Raw genomic sequence first — 21621 nt, forward strand, 5'->3', positions numbered from 1 at the left:
CATGTATCTGTGTTATATTGGGTAGAATGTCAGCATTAGAATGTGAAACACTCTTGGCTATTTTGGAGATGGAGTATTAGAAGTGTAACACTAAGTTTTTCATCTTGAGATGGTCACTCAAACTGCATAAGCAAAATACTTTAGCTCAAGTCAGCATTCTGATTGATTCTTGGTTGTAAATCACAATGGCATTCTTATCACGTTGGGGACAGTGACTGACTTAAGGTAAAGAGAGGGACATGAACAATTTTCACCAAATGGCTATTAATTATATGTGTTATAAAGGGACATTATGAGAGAAATATCTAGAAAAATACAGAAAAATAGACAACTGAGTATGTACCATCAAGAGATAAGAGATAAGAGTATTGAAAGAGACCAGGGATAGTCAGGAGAGAAAGGCTATTGTTATAAAATTATGTTTATTGGCAAATTAGCTCAATTGCCTGTGGAAAAAAAAAGGGGAGGGGGCCTTCTGAGTTAGGTGAATTGTGATTTCTTATGAAGTTTTGTACAGCTGGTGCCTGCTGTTGGGCCAAAATCAAGTGTTTCCAGATGGTCATAATAACAAAGAGGCCCCATGACAACTCACTCCAGAGTCTAAAACAAATGGAAAATGAAAGGTATGGCTCCTTACTAAGATTGCCTATGCATTCAATAGTGACCTCCTTTATCGAGCCTTGTTTTGACACTGGCTGCTGTTCCTATCACAGAAGCTATTTCACTTAAGATGAGAGGAGGTCTCATTAATAAATCACATTGCCTGATATTTCTATACTATTTAGATGGCATACCAACACTGAAGGAAATGAAATAAAATAGACCCAAAGAGAATTTTATAGCAATTTCCCCCATTTGACATGTCACATGGAATAATCAATTTCTGAAAAAACATAATTTAAGATATACACGTGAGTGCCCATAGATCCATGTATAAAATAAGAAATCATCACAGAATTTGCTTAGAAGCATTTTAACAATGAAAGGACTTTTTCATGTATATGAAAAATGAGCATATTCAAATGCATAAAAGATTATTTTCAATTTCTGTACTCAGGGAAAGACAAAAATATAAACATGAATAGAAGGTAGGGACCTCATCTTTATGTTCAAGTATGAAATAAATGTAAGGAGATATATTCAGTTGTTTTCTGAGATATATTAGACTGTTCTACAAAAGATTCGTAATAAAGGAGAAGACATCAGTTGATACATCACACAGATGTAATCTAAAAATCCCAGAAAATGTATATTAGAAAGACGGAAGTAAAGGAAAATAGGAATATTTGATAAATAAGGACCACTCAAAGCAATAGCCAATCTTGCTTTCCTTTCATTTCAAGTCATACAATAGTCACTAAAAACAATTGCCTAGTACTTATTGATTGTCTGGAGTTGGTTATTAGAATCTGTATATATTTTAGCAGTGTTCTTACTCATGGAACCTATTTTTCATGGACTATCTATTTTTTGTGAAGGAAATGAAATAAGATAGTATTGATCTTGTCCTTTATGTGCGGTTGATTAATTTAAAAGGATGTTTGATATTATGGTCTGGGTTTTTAGATTATGTTTCTGGAGAGCTAATTTCCATTCCTGGATTGAAAATGTCCCATGACATTAAAAAAATATACCAACTATTCATGGCAAAGCCATGTGGTTGGCCTCAATTGGTGGTCTTAAGGTCCATGGCATACGTGGTTCCTATAGGGCGTTACAAGAGAACAGTCTTGGGCAAAGTACCCCTTACTTCTCAGAGAGATATGATCAAATTAGTGCTTCAAAAAGTTATTCTGACTGTATGGTGGAAAATAGAATGAGAGGGTCATAACTGGATGAAGGAGGAAAGTTGGGTAGGTATTCAATAACCTGAGTAAGAAGAGCAGTATTATCCATTAGTTAAGAACATGGACTCCAAATCCACATTGCTTAGGTTTGAACACAACATCTCTCATTTACTAGCTGTGTGACCTTAGATAAATAACTTAATCTCCCTATTTGTCAATTTTCTCATCAGTAATTGGGCAATAATAATAGTTCACCCTCAAGGGCTTCATCAGAAATTAATGAGTTAGTGTACCACAGAACATGCCAGGCACAGGGCAAGCACAATGTAAGTACATGCTCTAGTGAACTAGGATGATTAGAATGGAGATAGAAATACATGGGCCACATTTAAGTATCTTTAGGTGTTAGAACGAGTAATACTAAGTGATGGTCTGAGTGTTGGGAAGGGGATGAGAGAGGGTAGTGTCATATGCCATTCACTGAACTATAAGTATTGTTAGAGGATAAGGGATTGTGGGGACAAAAGGATTTTCAAATCAAATGCTAGTTTTTAAATGATGATGGTCCTAAGCCAAAATATGTTGATAATATTCTTTGTTGTATATGAAATAGAATGTATGTTGTATATGGAGTAGTCTATGGGAAAGATTAAAATTAGGAGTACTGAACTTCACTGAATTACTACTTGATTGAGTGACACAATGTGAGAGAGGCTTCCGTCAGGTGATATGTCTCTTTATGGGTGATGTGAGTCTTGCATCCATCTTCTCTTAAAGAAGTTTTGGTTACCAGCAGAACTCTTCATAAGCACACGGACCTTCTAGTATAAAAGCATAATTAGCACAATGAAGCCTTCTAAAAAAAATGTGTATAAATCCCAGGTAAGTGCAGTTTGCTCTTATAACTAACTAATGATTTTTACTTGCACTGCTTTTTTTTTTTTTTTTTTTAACTGGGACAATCTGAACATGTTTACAGCTACATAGTTTGTTAAACAATGTCAGTACTTTTATATCTATAATTATTATTTTAATGCTTTATAATACTTTGAATTCCTCAAATAGAGTGCTAAGTAAATAATTTCTCATACAATTTATGGATCATTGATATAAACTCTGTATTGCTTTTGATTTGTTGATGATTTCGTATTTCATATAAAAGGACATTAACTTTCAAGCAAATCCAAGTGACAGTCTGCCAATTTCAATGCTTTCTGCTTTCTGCTTCCCCTATTCTTCTAGTTTGCTCCCAGTTTTCAAGAGGAGTCTATGCTATTTTTGGATTTTATGACAAGAAGTCTGTAAATACCATCACGTCGTTTTGTGGAACACTCCATGTCTCCTTCATTACTCCCAGCTTTCCAACAGATGGCACACATCCGTTTGTCATTCAGATGAGACCTGACCTCAAAGGAGCACTTCTTAGTTTGATTGAATACTATCAATGGGACAAGTTTGCATACCTCTATGACAGTGACAGAGGTAAGTGAAATATCCCTATGTCTTGATAATGTGTCTAATTTAATGCTCACATTTGGCACTTATATGTGATTTGACATTTGTATGTGATGTTGAAGAGCTCCACAGTTGTATTCAAGTTCAAAGGTTATGTGGTTTAATGTTGCTGTGGAAATGAAAACTGCAATTCAAAACATGGAGAACATATTTAGAGTAAAACAGAAAAAAAATGGTCAATGCACAATTTACAGATATAGACTGTGTTGGACCAATGCCCAAATGTTCAATTGTAATGTAATAGGTACCTTCTGGCATCAGCAGCTAAGACCCTATGATGATATTATTATTTCAAGGTCAGTAGAGCAGCTTCCTTGAAAATTGGTTTAAGTAAAATTTGAATTAATACATAAACAAGAGCTTCTACAGAAATTTATAATTATTTATTTTTCACATGCAAAAAAATTATCAGGCAGGTGTAATCATGATTAACCTTACTTCAAAATGAGATCACTGACTCTCAGAGAAGTTAAAGGACTTGCACATAATTCACCCATGTGTGGTACAGCTGAGCACAGGTCTTCTGGTATCAGACCCATGCTTTTTTCATAATTCTATGTAATTGTTTATGATAGTTTTTGATTAGTGTGCCAAATGGATAGTCTTGGCTCATTATAGTAAATGCTGTTTTTGGGTGGGGTTCGGGAGGGAATGGTACATACTTGTGTTTCCCATATCTCTTGTTGCAAACTTTAATATTAGCAGATCTGCCTGACTTACAGATAGTAAACTCCCAGATGTCTTAGCTATTCCTGGGTCCATTATCCGGCTTCAGTGGGTCTGTGTACTTCCTAAAACAGTATGAACATTTTGTGTACATGTTCATACATGTATTTTTCTAGAAAGATTATCCCTAACTAAACCCGAAAGGGTTAAGAACCAGTATTGGAAGAGTACCTAAGCACTCTTCTTCAGCAGCTTACTTCCTGGAATATTTAAAGGTTCAAATGAAAATCAGAAGCCTACTTCGACCTTGTTGACCCACAAGGGCAGACAAGAAGAGAGCCTGCCGTTAGTCAGTTCTCAATTGATCGGTTCATAGGCATCCTCTGCAGCAATCCTGAGTCAGGAGTGTTCAAGCTAGGTGTCTGATTCTCTGCCTGGTCCTCCAGTCCTGAGAATGAGAACTCTCAGTGGAAAGATGAGTCAGCACTACAGAAGATGAAAATATTTGCTGTGTCAACAACTTGTTTCCCCCTCCTTTGAGAGCTTTTCTCTTGCCATGTAGAATGAAAAACTAAAACACAGAACCATTTAATGTAAATATGGATTCCAATATGCTGGATAATTCTGAAACATACTTTTTATTAATGTGATAAAAAGGCTTTAGAAAACCAAGTTTAATCATAATCTTTCCTCTTGCTCTCTAACTCCTTTAGTATCTCTTATGTTAATAAAACTAACCTGAAATTGGGAGTATTCTCAATACTTCTTTCACCCTTGCACCCTATTCATGTGATTTCTGCCTAAAAATATTTTATCTCTAGACGCTCTTCTTTTTCACTGCCATGACTCCAGACCAAGCCACCATCATGTGTTTAATCCTTTGCCTCTCCATTTTTGCGCTTGTTTTTTGTAATCTGTTTGCACAAAGTAGCCAAGAATGTTTGCATGCTTTTAAATGCTTTCCTGACCACATCACTCATTCGCTTAAAACACTTCAATGGCTTCTCACTGTAATGAGGATAAAGTTAAAAATTCTTAACATGGCTTTAAGGTCTTACGGTATCTGGCCCCTGCCAATATTACTACTGTCATGCTCACTCTCTATGCTAAATCCATCTAATTAAACTTTCACTTTCTCAGATGCACCAAACTCTTTCACCTCAAATCTGCACATATCTGTAATTATTTCTCCTCCTTCCTGTTTCAGTTTATATAACATTTCCACTGAGATGCCTTTGATACATCTCTCTCAAAGCAATCTATTTCCCTTCATAGTACTGATCACAATTTATAATTATTAGTGGCGTTCATTCTGTCATCCAAGAAATGCTGTTGAGCTTATACTATGTTCAAAGGACTGTTGTAGTCACAAAGGCTAAGCATTATGTGTTTTATTTAAGATCTGACTATAAGCCCCACGAAGGCAATGCCCAGGCAGTATCCTGTACGCTGGGGTACGGTACTTAACTATAGAGGTAATACTTAAGATCATGCTGGGACGAGTTGATATTCAATAAATTAGTGGTAGTGAGTTCAGTAACTGTATTTTAATTTTGAGATGATATCAAAACCTGAACCTTGCTTGCTAAGTTGAAGGATCAGAAGATGAATTCTCTTCACTGCTTTACTGTTTCACGAGGTTGAAGGTGACATTTTTACTTTAGGGATATACTTTACTCTCACTGTGCCCTCTAGGTGAAGCTGAACTTTTGAAAAAATTTAGATAGACAACAGCTGACATAACTAGAAAAAGAGAAACTGTAGCATTTGAAGAGAGATAGTAAAGAAAAGAAAGCTGTAGGGAATGATTGGGTGAGAATGGATGGATTTATGTACTTATGAAAAGAACCTGTGACATTTAAAAAATGATTTTATTAATACTTTAGAATTATTAAATGGAATTGAAGTGATGAGATAATATCCAGTCATTAAATTATACAAATTGAGTTGAGCTCAAGTGCATTGTTGAGAGAAGAACATTAAAGTAATTATAATATTAAGTAATTATATATTAAAGCCAAAAATGACCTTATGGATACATTTTCAAGTGTTCATCAAATAGCTGCTCGTGTTTTAACATGAAGAGTATTACACTGGCCTGTCATCTGAAACTATTTTCAGAGATAAATGTGTAAGACTGAAAATACTACCATAAGATTTAACCTTTATGTAGTGTTTTACTTGGCTGATGGAAATGGTAGTTTTGCTATCTAATGTTTTTATTTTATTTTATTTTTTATAGCTTTGCTGTCATATTACATTTATAAAAATGTATACATTCATCATGCTACCTGGTGTTTTTCCTTTGGTTCCTAAGCCATTTTTCTTACACCTCTTGGAAACCCCTTCTTACTTTAGTGTTAACATGATTGGAGACTGTATCTATATTCCTTTTTTCCACGGTATGCATGCTTTTGAAAATGGATTCCATGATTTCATCTCTCAGCTTATATCTCTACATGCTTCAGTTTCAAATGATTTGGTCTGTTTTTGATGTGATAACCCTCCACTTCCTAAATTATAGGCTTTTTTTTTCCCAGTGTTTAATAATGTTTACTTTTCTGACAGTCTAGATCAGGTAAACATATTGGAAATTTTTAATTTCCAAATATATAAATCGATGTTCTTTTGAACAGCATAGAGCCCAAGCATGAAAATGGCTCTCTAATATTTCTACCTTGAGTATGAACTAGATGAAAAAGACGTAAAATGCTTCTATGCTTCTTCTTTGCACTGTTCGTAACAATTACATCTTTTCCGCATTCAACTATACATCCAAAAGCAGAGCCACAATCCAGGAGACTACATCCCGGTTGTAAACAAAAGAGTACATAGATGTATCCTGATCTTTGTACAGATAACATTTGTCTATTCCAAGTTTACCGGTGAGAAAAATGCCTGAGCTGTTCATTTGGTGCCATGTGACCTTTTAGGACTGCCGGTGCTTTCTCTTTGGCACTACAAGTGGCCTGGCACTACTTGTTGACCCAGTGCCCTTCCTAAAAATTAGATATTACTCCTCCATAGAGAGTACGTACATAGATCTTTAATACATTTTGGACTAGAGAGTAATGAGGTTACTATCAATGCATTAAATACAGATTTATCTTTGAATATATACACACTAAATTTGAACCAGGACTTAATTAAAATGTGCTTTTTATTTATTGGTTTATAGTCAATAAGTTAAGGTAATACATTTCTATAGACAATGGGTAAAACCAAAACTAATTTTTGTAACTTCATGTCTTGGTTTTAATTTTGAACCATACTGTTTTCCTGAAGGGAAACACTTTGATTCATCCCAGTTCCAATAAAACATTATGCATGGAATAAAAATGCTTCCAAATCATTTTTTTTAGATGTTCCTGAGAAAGTCAATGAGGGAAATATATGTTAATCTAATCTGGCCTCGGCAGGCTGCCATGATTTAGTGATCATGAATATTAATTTCTGTGCCTGAAAGATGAATAAGGGCAATGAATTTTAAATGGAACAAAGAAAATATTTTTAAGAAGGAAGACATGGTCTGAATGAAATATACCTATTTGCAGTAATCACTTTTAATTCCACCCCTTAATGTCCAAACTAAAACATTTAGACTTCACCTGTTTTTAGATTTCACCTGTTTTTAGGCTGTTGTTTTCCATAATTTCTCCCAGTGTTATTAACACTAGCTCAATATAAGACTGAACTACCATTAGTAATACTTTTTTAGGGATATTATATCCAGAATTTTACTGGATATAATTATTCCAGTAAAAATTAGGTACATGAGGAAGTAATGCAACCCAATAATACTTCAATCTAGCCATTCTTTATTTTAGCCAAAGGTCTGAGAATTTAGAACTTAATTTTAGACTTTTGTAATATTCTATTCTTGAGATTTTTTTTAGAACTTATTTTAAATATGTTTATTAGGAGGAAGAGTTAATTATGGATTTTTTTTTCTATTTGTAGATGAACAATTGTGCATTTTAAGATTTCTTTGTTCTAAGTAATTCAGTAATAAGAAATCAGTCTCTGCTATGACTCAAATATCCTGATATAATAGTATAGATGTTAGAGTTTAATGATTAATACCTACCAATAGTTTTAAATAAACCATCATTTATACAGAACTCCCATTGTCTGTACATGTTTATATTCTAAATTAAGGGATGAATGTATTTATAAAGATACTTCTATGTCAGTTTGTGTGAAAGGGAAAGAGGCATATCTTAAATAGTACTTTCTCCCCTACGTAAAATATGGTACCAAGAGACCAAGAGCATGGATTTGTGCTATGTTGGAAGAATTTAGTTTCACCTTAATAGTTGTAACATTCATTTTCAGTGATTTTTTTAAATTTTAAAATTATCCATTAATTTAAAACTCACGAGACTTAATACAAAAACTTTTAGTTGTAGTGAAGGAGAAGATCAAGTAGAGAGAGAGTTTGAAAGAGTCAGTGACTGTTACCGAAAAAACAAATCTACGAGTACTAAACATGGGCCAGAACTCTCTTCAAACCATTTTATGGTTTGTGACTTTTGCTGCCCTTGGAGATGATTTAATATTATTCAGGGTCTTCTGATGAAACTAAATTCATCAAGTCTGATATGCACTGCTTAAGTAGTTTAGCTTCTTAATAAATGGGTATAAATTTTTTTAGGTTTCATAGGTTACAAAATATTAATTCTAAGAGATTTAGTAACAGAGACTCCATACCAACTGTGTTACTTGTGACACACAGAATAAGTAAGTTTGAAACTCTGCCATTTCTTTAAATGTATTCTTATTGAATTTACATGTCATATTCCTTGACAAGGTGAAATGCCAATGAATGCTAGGTTTAGAAATATCACTTGATGAAACCCATTAACAAATTGTCATTTATATTTAAAGTTTCTTATAATATATGCTGAAAGATAGGAAAGAATGTCAAGAATATCACAACCTGAAACTTATTTTAGTATGTGGTAAAATAGTTAAATAAAAACGAAATGAAATAATTTATGGTCTAGAATAAAGGAAGCCTACTTGTAAGTGTCATATGATAATATGTAATTAGCGTACAGAACATCGTCCATGAATGTAATGCTTTTAGGGAGGTGACGAGGAAAAATTGCATAATGATTAGAATGTGGAAAAGTAGGATCTAGACAGTGGAAGAGGTTTAGAAAATTAGCCTTTTTTTTTCCTCCTTAGAAAACTGGATAGATTTAATAACTGTTTTGAAGCTGTTGAACTGATCATGATAACCATCAGTGAGTTCTGTCTTCAATGATGAAAAACAGGAAGAGGATTTGAATTATACCATGGAAAGATTTGATTTACTTATAGTGAATAATATTTAAATTGACTCATTTTTATTTAAAGTGATCCTCATCAAATTGTCTCTCCAGTCTTTTGACATAATGCTGATTGTTTCCGAGAGCTTCCTTGCTTTCTGGTATCACAAGATGATCTAGGTTCGTCTGTTATATTCTTGGCCAATATTCAATCAATAAATGTTTTAATGGTGTTTTCCAGGTGCAAAGAGTTTTCAATAACATTTAGAATGCACAGATTGTTTGCCATGGTAAACAGATTTAAGTAAAGTTTAGTACATGAATAAAGCTTATAGAGTGATGTGATCACATCAGGTAAATCCTACATATAGGTAAAAAGGGATCAATATTCTTTGGAGAAAGATGAGAGTCTTTCTGGAGACGGGAAGATGGTGTTATGAGTCCTGAATTATTTCTGGAGCCTTGATTTTGTGTTGTTCATTAAGCTATTAATAGAAATGATGGATTTGAGTTGGCTGTGAAGAGTTGAAATGATGTAGAAGACAACTTTATGTACTCGTTTTCCAAGTGCTAACTGCAGATTTAACTTTAGGAACAGTTCCCAACTTATTTTCCTTCTTAATCCTACATATGAGGTAATGTATGAACAATTAAAAATAAACATAACATTTTCTAGGTCATATGATGCTATAAGCATAGTTATTAATAAATAGTAAAATGGTCTTACATTTGGGATGTTAAGTAATTAATAGGTGAACATGTTATTCTCTATGGGATCATTTCCAATAACAAAAAAAAATGATATAAGACAAGGCAGAGAAAAACAAATACCACAACTGCTGAGTAGAAAACAATAAAAAAATAGGAGGAAATATAGCAGCCTCAGAGAAATAATTGGATTTTAGACTCAAATAGACTCGTAGATTCATATCACTGAAAATATACTCAACTTGTTCAGCATATTAATATGTAATAAAAGAAAATATATATACATACATATGTATATATATATATATGTGTGTGTGTGTGTGTATATATATATATATATATATATATATATATATAAACCATTTTCCAATCTATAGGAGAAAGACATTTTGTAATGTCTTTTGATTTCACCTGAATCACAGGTGTTAAAGACATTACACTTTCACAGGTGTTAAAGACATTACACTGGAAGATATTGAGAGAGCTGTAAAAAGAAGATACTAATTTTCCCACCAAATTATGACTCAGAACAACAGCATTTAGATGAAGTGTTTTTGATCTGAAGCAGAAATAAGTCGATGTTGATAAAGATCATAGCTGTAGCTTTTTAGAGATTCAACACTCCCTTAGTTGCACAAAAATATCAGCCTTAAAAATATATGCTCTGTCAATTTGGCAACACAATTCTGAGTTATTTGAGTATCTTGATCAGTCATAATTTTTCTTTGCCGTCCTAGGCTTATCAACATTGCAAGCTGTGCTGGATTCTGCAGCTGAAAAGAAATGGCAAGTGACTGCTATCAATGTGGGAAACATTAACAATGACAAGAAAGATGAGACCTACCGATCACTTTTTCAAGATCTGGAGTTAAAAAAGGAACGACGTGTAATCCTGGACTGTGAACGGGATAAAGTAAACGACATTGTAGACCAGGTTTGCTATTCTCTCTTTTCTAATGGCACCAAATATAGAATATGCACGCACTGTCAGCATTTGGAATGGATATTTGTGTAAGGTGCTTGAACAGCAGTTTTTACTTTATGGTTTATGTAGGATGTAGCAAAGATCATCAATTAAATTAACTCTGGCTTCAGTTAGCAATAACAGATGGTCTTCAATAATGCTGACGCATCATACTGATCATGAAACATATTCAATATATAATTTCTGACTCATGTTTTACATGGGAAGCGTTGCCCTAACCGTCAATATCTTTAATTAGAAATTTAAAATATAATTCTGCAGAACGTATTAGAGATAAAGAAATAGACAAGCATTAAGTGAAAATAAGTCTGGGTCCCAAGGGAAAAGTGAATAATTCAGGAATGTGTTGGTGGTACATGGATGACTTGAACCAGTAGAAGGCAGAACCATGCACTAAGCCTATGTTGTTGTCTAAATAGGTGTATGTCTTCAGGAAAAGCATTATTTATTTTTCCAAGAAGTATTTTTCCCTCCTAGTACGAAGGTTTTATATCCCTATAAACTTTTAATCTATGAAATTAAAATATATAGGAAAGGCACACTCAGTCTGTGTCCATTGTTTTGCATAGTAAACTAGATGGATTCATTTGGAAAGTTTGAAAGAGTCACACGATACCAGAGATAAAGATGTTTTATCTGTGCTTACTATACCATCTGTTTTAGTTTAAGATCTTTCAGGATAGAAAGTCATGCCGTGATATCCTAATGATAAAAATAAAACCCACTATGTTTTATAGGTAGGGTAAGTGATCAGGGATGGTGGTGATGCAGCGTCATGATTTACTGAGTAAGATCTCCTTCACTGGGTATCTGCTTTTTCTCCTAAATGATAAATGAATGTTTGTGTGAGTGAGATTTCTAAGTTTTTCATGGCTATATTTAATATATATTACACACATGTGTGTTTTTGTGTGTGTATATATACACATATGTGTATATATGTATATATGCATATGTATATACGTTTGTATGTGTGTATGTGTGTATATATACATATATACACATATACATGCACATATATATGTATGCATGTGTATACACACACACTGTACTAGTAGCCACTATAATATGTGTGTGTGTGTGTGTGTGTGTGTGTGTGTGTGTATAATGGTGACTGTTCCTTGGAATAATATAGAACTAGAACAAAAATACACAGTCAATTATGCATTTCTTGACGTTTCTAGGCTTTGATTATAAAATTAGACTCACTAATTTGTATAATACAAAGCATTTTATAAATATAAATGTTGACAAGCTTAATGATATATAATAATATATATATATATATACCCTGAGACATACCAAATGGATCTCTCATGAGTTATTGAATAATTGAATAATGCTATCTTCTTATATGACAGAAGTAAATGTTGTATGCCAGAGAGGTGAACATTTTAGAAGTGTTGAGAAAAGTCTTCATTTTCTGTCTCAGGAGATGAATTTAGGATTGGTTTTAACCTGAAGGTCTCTTGTTCAAATGTGAGCCTCAACAACTCATTTGAATTCCATAGGAGATTCTCATTAAAACTGAATTTTAATATTAGTCATTAGTCTTTGGTTTACAAATTTAAGTATTCATCAGTCATAATAGTAAATGTTGGGAAAGCCTATATGAAAATAATTGTTTCCAAAACTAGAAGAGAGAAACTACAAGAGAAACTGGGAATATATGGAATGGAATGTTTTGAAGCAAATAAATGATCATGATTAAATAAATGTCCATATGGACATCTATAGAAAATGTACAGAGTATTTTGAAATATATACATGATTTGTATTTTCATAAAACACTCTTGAATATATTAAATGAGTATATACCATTGATGGTTGCATTATTCAACACACATTTATTGAGAACATTCTCTGTGTCTGGAATGAGGGATGCAAAGAAAGGGTGGTATCTTTACCCCAGGAACTCACTGTTTAGAGGGGAAGAGAAAAATGTACGTACATAATATTACGACATTTCACGTTGTAATACAAAGCGGTCTAAGAGCATGGAGGAGGAATACCTATCTTAACAAGAATGGGATGATGTATGAGGGGCTGACATATGGGTAGCATTTGGCTGGTTTGGATTCACTCATTTATTTTTTCAATAAATTTCTAGTGTCGAATGTTTGCTAGACAGGCACTGCCGAAGATCCAAGACAGTCATAGTAAACAAAATAGGCAAAGCCCCATCAAGGTGAATATCCCTGGCGTAGTTAGAGATTTTAATACGCAATTATAACAATGGTATACATTATGAATGAAAAGAACAGAATGTTATGAGAGAAAATCACAGAAAGAGAACGTTTAGAATGGGAGATCATGGAAGGTCTTCAAGGAATAGCGTTTACCAGTAAAAAAGTTGGCTTAAATAACATTTCAAAAAAAGTAAACACTATGTGCTTATTCACTTTCTCAATACTTATAAGAGAACGGAGATGGGACAAAACTTTATCTTCATAGTGGCTTAAAGTTAGAAATAGAATTAATTTTTGTTAGATTATGAGTATTTTAGCATTTCATAAAACCCGGAGGCAATTACTTCTAGCTGTAATTAAGAATGAAAAGGACTCAACCATGAAAAACATTTATAAATTAATATAAATATTCTATTGTTAGTGCAAGATTAATGGATATTATAAAGCAAAGATAAGATTTTTAGTACTAATTCTTATATAGAAATAAGTGCTACTGGATTTTCATATCCCTACTGTCTCTCAATGAACACTAAAGTCAAGTAGGGACTACTGGTAGTAGCACTTACATTATGTTTTGTCTTAATTCTCAGAAGAAAGACATTTATGGTTCAGAAAGTAGAATGAATATTAAGCAGAACCAACAGATATCAGTAAGAAATATGAGGGACATAATCAACTTAATTCAACTGATGCTAATTAATATATATATATATATTTTTCCTTCAGAATATCTTTCTTCAAAATTCTTCCTTCAAACCAGAAGGTTCAGTTTCTTGGAAAAGACACTTCAGTTGTCTTACATAAAAATAGAGTAGAAAATAATACAAGCCCTAGTTCCCTTGCAAATAGCTACCACTGAATATCGAAGTGGCTTATGTTAGAATCCTTCCCAAGATGTTGCCCTTGCTCTTTAACTAAATGTGTTGCTTTGGAGCACTTGACTTTGTCTAGGAGGAAAGAAACTCAGGGAAGTCTTTTTCCAGGAGGTATTATTGGGCTGAGATTCACTGTGCCTTAATTTAAATAAGATAAAGGATATGGTGGTGGAGACTGCTTTCCAAGCAGAGGAAACAGAGTATGACAAATCCTGAAAGGATGGAAAGAAACCTTTTGTGTGCAAAAATACGAACCAAGTGCCCGAGTCTCCAGTAGAGAGGGGAAAAGGGAGCCTGGAGAAACTTGCAAGATCAAGGGGAGTTGGAGCATATGAAGGACTTTGTCTTTTATGCTAAAAGCAATGGGAAGCCACCGAAACTGTAATCAGGGAAATGAGCATATTATTTGAATTTTTGTCCATAGCCCTGGCATTCCATGCTTTCCATTTGTGTGACTATTTTCTTAAAAATACAAATTACATTTGAATATCTAAGTACCAGGACTACAACGTGGTCAGTTCATCATGGTCAACATGGTCATTTCTACTCTTTTCATAATTGACATAGATCACTGAAAAGTCAAATTGATTCAATAATGTCCAAAACTGAGCATTACCAAAACAGCTACTTTTTCCATGATACATTTATGTTGCCATTGATTTTGGACTTAGATTTGTGGAGAAATATTAGCTAGCTTCTCTGATACTTTTCTGCCTCAAGCTGGAAATAATGTTTATTTGAACTAGACTATGCACATTTCAAGATTATTATTTTATAGATTCCTATAAGAATTCTTGTACCCATCTGACACTGTAAATACTGAAACTAATATAATATTGCATATCAATGGTAATTGAAAAATAAAATTTTAATAATGAAAAAATAATTCTTGTATATGCTTATTAATATTATTTTTAACTTTATGTACACAAATTCATAAACTGTGTGTGTTTATCTTTGAATGTAGATGTGTGAATATGAAATCTCAGATGTTGGTCTCAGCTTTTAATGTTTCATTGAAAAGAAAAAATAGGTTTTGTAGGAATAAAATTATGACATGGATTCAACATGTTTTGATTTTACTTTTTTAAAAAATCCTGTGGCTTTATTTTCACTATTGACAAAATTGAGGTAAGTATTCTTATTTAGTTATTGGCTTTTGAAAGATAAAATTTATCAGGCACTAGTATGTATTTTAACTTTTTTCTGATGGAAATATTACCTGAGTTTGGTAATTATATCAAGTATAACTCACTGTGGAACATCAAAAAAATAGGAGATAAGATTTAGTTTTTTCCTGAGTCAGATCCTAACGTCACTAATTTTGTTTACATTATTTACATTTATTAAATAATTGTTTCTTTATCTTTGTTAGGTAATTACCATTGGAAAACATGTCAAAGGGTACCATTACATCATTGCAAACCTGGTAGGTGAATTAATTAATACTTATTATTTTAACAAAGATTTTCATTAATCAAGAATTTGAACAGCCAACATTTATCAGTGACATTTATAAAAAACATATTTTGATTATATTGATTGATTAGAAGTGACAATATATTTCTGATTTTGTTATGTTTTAGATTTACTTCCCACTTTACATTTCATAATCAATTTCCTATCATTATAAATGATGTAAGAAATTATAAAGCATAATTTGACAAGCTTTATAAATTGTCTTAGAATATATACTCTCATTAAGGGAAAATTTTCAAAAATATATAAAATTTAACTTTCCAAATTTCCTCTTGTTTCTCACTTTCACCGTATTTTATAAACCTTATCCTTTACCCATTCTTTTAAAGATTTTAGCAAATGTAATATGACATAAATGCACATTTGTGAAAATATAACAATAAAAATTAAGCCTGGAAATATCAAAAATATTGATATATTATCTATTTCTTACATGCTACTTACTACATAAGCAACACAATGAAAATTGAATTCCTATACCTGATCACTTTTTCATTAGGATTCCCCTCAAATTAAAATTATGCTGAATGTCCAAGTGGTTAATTGTGTCCCCCTCTCTTATGTCTGCAGAGTCAATTTAGAATTATTATTAGACATTTCTTTTTTCAAAATAGTTTTTAGATCAGCAATAAAATGAGCCTAAAGCTTTACAGTTACAAAGGTTTATGTTCTTTAAGTATGATTCTATGTGTTTGAGGACACCATTCCTCCCCAAACTCAGACCAAAATGGGAGAAAAAGAAGGAGAGAGGGAGAGAATGAATTTATTCTGAGTAGCATAATAGGAGTCTGAAAAACTTTCATATTTATACAAAGGCAGATTAATTCATGGTTTCTGGAATCATATTGTTACATGAGAAGACATTTCTAGTAGCGATGGAAAGAGATAAGTAAAAATAAATTACAACCTTATGACTGACAAATATTGTTTTCACTAGAAGGTTGCACTCACAATTTAGAATATTAAATCTCAAACCTAGATGCTCTTGGGAGAAATTGGTTATTAAAGATAAAATTTCTGTTTGGCAATGAAATGGCTAACTACTATAAAAAATTCATTAAAACATACCCTTATAATATTATATAGACCCTAGATGACTCCCTATCAGAGAAGTAAGAGTTAAAATAGATCAGCTCTATATTCATTCTCTTCAGAACCAAATTCTATGCAGGGAACAGCCTGAACAGTGAGTCCCCTGTGTGAATCGTGCCATTTGATGAACAACACAGGGCCACGCTGAAAGCTGCGATGTTTAAAAATGTCCAGATGGAGAAGATTATATTGGAACATTGAGAAATAATGACAGAAGGTGGCTCATCAATTTGAGAGTTGATAGCTGATGCTAGGAAAAAGGAAATAAGTGTTTGAATGACCAAAGTAAAAAGATTTTAAAAATAAACTAAAAAGCAAATTCATGCTGCAATCATTCTTCTAGAGAAAAATCTACCTAATATTTTATCTGAATTCAAGTTTTGTTTTTCCGTTCCGAATACTTGGTATCCTCACCATATGTAATTTCTAGTGAATCAGTAGGTTCCAAGACTCTGTAGCATGCTGTAGTTTCTGAGAATTTAGAGTACCCTTGAAAAGTTCACTGACATTTAAAATTGAAGAATGTCATCCAAAGTTGAAGAGCTTTCATCCTCTGCACTCTTGATTGGGAACGTCCCTTTTTCCTTATCCAGTGTCTAATGAGTGTTAAAGAATGTGGTTAGGAAAAAAAAAAAAAAAAAAAAAAAAAAAAAACAGAAAAATCCTCAGATTTCTGGTTAATTTCATCAGAAATTGCTGAATGTTTGATTATGCTCCCAAAACACAGGCTGTGACAAAGTTCCTAACTCAGCATTTAAAAGGATAACTTGGACATAAAGTGATGAAGATGTGGTCATAATGGAAGCCACGTCTCATCTCTTCAACCCTTCAAATATAGACAAAAAGCATTGCTATCCACCCCACCTGACTACTGACCATACAGTAAAGCACAATCATCAAAAAGCTTCTCCCTGCACAGAGAAATTTCAAGAAACTTTTTAGTGTCTTACTGTTAAATAGCCAAGCATAACCAGGCATTTGAGAAAAAGTCTTTGCCACAAAGGATAATGCAAATTAACAAATAAAGAGAAACAGGGCAAGCAGATATCATGAGAAAAATGTTTAAAATTGAAATGAGCATCTGCAGAAAAATAAGACAAAATATATTGTCTATAAAAATGAATGCTACGAAAAAGAAGAAAAATCAGAGAATAAGAAAGAGCTTTGGGATGTTAACTTATTTTTTCTAAAATAGTAAGTAAAATTAAATGACTTTGGTGATAAAGTTGAGAAAATCTTCCCGATTAGGTATAATAAAATGACAATATAAAATGCTGTGTGGGGGAATTTAGACACCTAATCTAAGGATTACAATGTCTCAATAACAAGCATTCTAGAAGGATGGAATAGGGAAAACAGGGAAAGGGAATTAACAAAGAAACATGCAGAAAAATTTCCTATACTGAGTGACACGAATCTGTCCATTGAGTACACACAATAATGAAATAAAAAGATCTCATTCATATTTGAAAGAAAATATCATCATGAAATTTCAGAGAAAAATGGAAGACCTTAAAGATTTCTGGCAGGTAAAAAGAGGCAGGAGTATGAAGTAAGTCACATACAAAAAATAATTAGAAATAATGACATTCTTTTTTCAACAGACACAAAAGTCAGTAGAATAATGCCTCCAGACTATAAGGATTTCAACTTAAAAATTATATACCCGGTCAAAATATTAATCAAGTGTCAGCAAAATAAAAATAAAAGTATTTTCAGACATTGAAGATCTCAAAAAATTTACCCCCCTGGTGTCTCAGGAAACCACTGAGAACTGGAGCAGAAAAGGGGAGTAAAACATTAGAGAAAAGTGTGATCAGGGAAACAGGGGAACTACTCAGAAAAGCACTGAAGGGACACTCCAAGCTAACAGCTGCAGAACAGATGGAAAGAGGTACCAATTTAGATCACAGCATTAAGGAGTAGGTCTCCTGGAAATTAAATATTTAGAAAAAAATGAAATAGATTGCTCAATATGTTTAAATATATTTTTTTTAAGTTTTATTCATATAAACATGAAGTTTTCATGGCCCAACTGGAAAGAACTAAGGATAGGTATATAGAAAGCTATAGTAGCGAAAAACGATGAAGCAATTATTAACATTAGAATGAAAAATTATTCAAGAAAGAAAATGCAATCCTAGCACACTAGTTGGCCTTGCTCCGAGTGACAGAATTATAAATATGAAAAGAGTGAACATTAAAGTGGGTGAGAAGATGCATGGTTTGTTAGGTAAATGAATTACATAATCATCCGGTATAAGCAACAGCTCAACAAAAATATCTAAAATGGATAAATCAAGAAAGAACAGCAAAAATATGTCATGCAGAAGTATGGAAGAAAATACATGAAAAATAAATATTGAAATTGATTGTTTTGAAGCAGCTTAACTAGAGCATGGGTGGAGCACAGCAGAAATTTATGATTTTTGTTATATATGTTTTGCACTATTGGCATTATTTTGATTTAAAAAATGAAATTAGGAACTAATAATAAAGTAACTATTCTTCTCCACACAAATAATATTAAAACGCATTTTAAAATATCAACACAAAGCAAAGTTTCTTCTATATTTTGGATTCAGGATACATTCAATCCTATGTGCAATAAGGAATAAGTGTATAAGGTGAAAATATTTATAATGTGGCTTACTCAATGTGTGATTTCATCTTTGAGAGAATGTACTCTCAAATTAAGATATAATTTATGACGGCAAAATATTTGAAATCAATGAAAGCACCATATGATAGTTTTAGTAGTGACCAAATTCATTCTAATAATGCAAGAGAAATTGATTTTTCAAATTTAATATATTTTATCAAAAATTAAGTTTCATGCATAATGTGACATTGTTTCAGTCTTCTCAGAAATCACTAGACATTTAGTAGCTTCCATTCTCATTTAAAAGATGTTTATATGAGACAATGAACCATTTAAATAGTTAAACCATTTAAATAGCTACTTCTTGGAAAAGTAGCTTGTTTCTTATTAAGTAGCTGTAACCACCTGGTGGCGCTCTGTAGATTCAGTAAATGAAACCTGGACCTTATCCATGGGAGATTTCTTAATAAAATGGGTACTCTTTATGTACGTACAACAATAAACGACCATTGATTGAAGAACCACTATGATGCCAAGATGATGCTAAATGATGGTGGAGAGATTTGACTGATGAATTCATGAAACATTTATTATAGGATTTTTATCTCTGTGTTCTTTGAAAACCACAGGGCATAGAGTTATTTGGTAAACGTTAAGTTCTATTTGACATAAATATATTTTCTGTCTAGGGATTTACTGACGGAGACCTATTGAAAATTCAGTTTGGAGGTGCAAATGTCTCTGGATTTCAGATAGTGGATTATGATGATTCTCTGGTATCTAAATTTATAGAAAGATGGTCAACACTTGAAGAAAAAGAATACCCCGGCGCACACACGACTACAATTAAGGTATGTCTCTATCTGTCAATATCTGCATCTGTTTCAATATCTATCTATATTGCATGGCTGGCAAGTAGCCTGTTCCTTGGGACACCTTAGGAAGAAGACAAAAATCTCAATTTGTTTCAGTAATTAAAAAAATAGGTGTAACACTTTATGCAATAAGACAAAGAATCTTTGAATGCTAAGTGTGATGCACTGCTTTGATATAAGTAATAACCAGACTCATCTCTTATTTTCCATGGTTTGGACACACTGAGGTCTTCACTTGTTTATACAATGTATTTTATTCTGCATATGCATACATGCATATATTTACCTCCAAATAGTAAATATTTCTGCTGTTGATAGGAAGGTATTTCTTCCTTTCTCTCTCTGTCTCTCTCTCTTTCTCTCTTTTTCTTCTCCTGGTCACCTTACTGAGAGCAGCAATAAGAATAAAACCTGGTGAAGAGTGGATCAATGAGTGAGTGGGGAGAGATGATGTTCACTCTGTGAAACGAGACATAATTAAGAGCGAGAGTTGCAAAACCTTTTCAAATGTATAGTGATTTTGTTTGTTTATGTGTGTATTATAAAGCAGATTGCATATGAAGAGTCGGGAACAGTGTTATTTCAGTTGCTCTCACAGTTAAGTTTATACATCATGGAGAAGTTTGGTATTGTTTTGTTTTTCTGCACATAATGGAAAAAACAGATATAGATATTTAGCTTTAAATTTGTGTCTGGCTATGAGACTGGTTCTAGATAAGGATTTGAAGTTTTGAAGTTTTTTACTTTTAGGAAACGTGTGTAAAATAGATATTAATCTTAAGTCAGATTCAGAGTTATTTCTTTTTTCTCAAAACTAGGTAACTACTTGTTTGGTGGCCTTGATTGAGATTCAGCATTCATACTGTCTATAGCAGCATTGTGGGCTTCTGGGAATACCATCACATAACAGGCGGCAGAGAAGGCAAACACACACCTGGTCTTTCAGGCCGAGTCAATGTATGTTTCTACCTGCACTCCCTAGAGGTCTGACTGCTGAGCCCATTCTGTGGAATTGCAGGCTTCCATCCATTCAGAGATGGTGCCATTTAAGTCCACTGATGAAGAGCATATGTGGCATTCATCCTCAAATGGAACCAAAATGCTCCTTTTGAATAGTCATCTTGTTAGTCATCTTGTTGCCTCCCACTGCTGCCCTCCGTGAGGAGGATGAAAGCAAAAGGAGATGATTTTTTTTTTCTCATGGAAGTCATATTATTCAAGTTCATGTGTCATGCATGAAAACGCTAAGTGAATTTGGGGTATGAGAAATCTTGGCAACACATTCTGTTAACATTTTTGCCAAAACTCAGAACCATATTTTCCTCTGTTGAGAGCCTCCCTGGTGACATTTCTTTGCTCCCTTCTCACTGTAGCATTTTCTTCCACAGTGCCTTCCTTTTGGCTGCTTATGCCAAGTTTCAGAGAGGTTGTGATGGCCCTTCAATGTGGGGTGCTGCAAAGAACATAGACTTATAAGTAAAAATATCGGCTCTGATTTACTGTTTGACCCTCTGCTCAGCATTCTCATCTCCACAATGCAGTCGTGGCTATTAATTCCCAAGTTGCTGTGAAAAT

General features: G+C 33.1%; 1 protein-coding gene across 4 annotated transcripts in view; it reads left to right on the forward strand.

The window, feature by feature from the left end:
- Positions 1-21621, forward strand: part of GRIA2 (glutamate ionotropic receptor AMPA type subunit 2) — a 120836-nt gene that overhangs the window by 62007 nt on the left and 37208 nt on the right. For all 4 annotated transcript variants that reach the window (XM_081077784.1, XM_081077783.1, XM_081077785.1 and 1 more), the window contains exons 3-6: positions 3030-3269; positions 10687-10883; positions 15374-15427; positions 19861-20022. In XM_081077784.1, coding sequence (XP_080933910.1) covers positions 3030-3269; positions 10687-10883; positions 15374-15427; positions 19861-20022 — 653 coding nt within the window. The remainder of the gene's footprint in view (positions 1-3029; positions 3270-10686; positions 10884-15373; positions 15428-19860; positions 20023-21621) is intronic.

This window comes from Rhinolophus hipposideros (assembly GCF_964194185.1).
Source record: "Rhinolophus hipposideros genome assembly, chromosome: 16".
NCBI lineage: Eukaryota > Metazoa > Chordata > Mammalia > Chiroptera > Rhinolophidae > Rhinolophus > Rhinolophus hipposideros.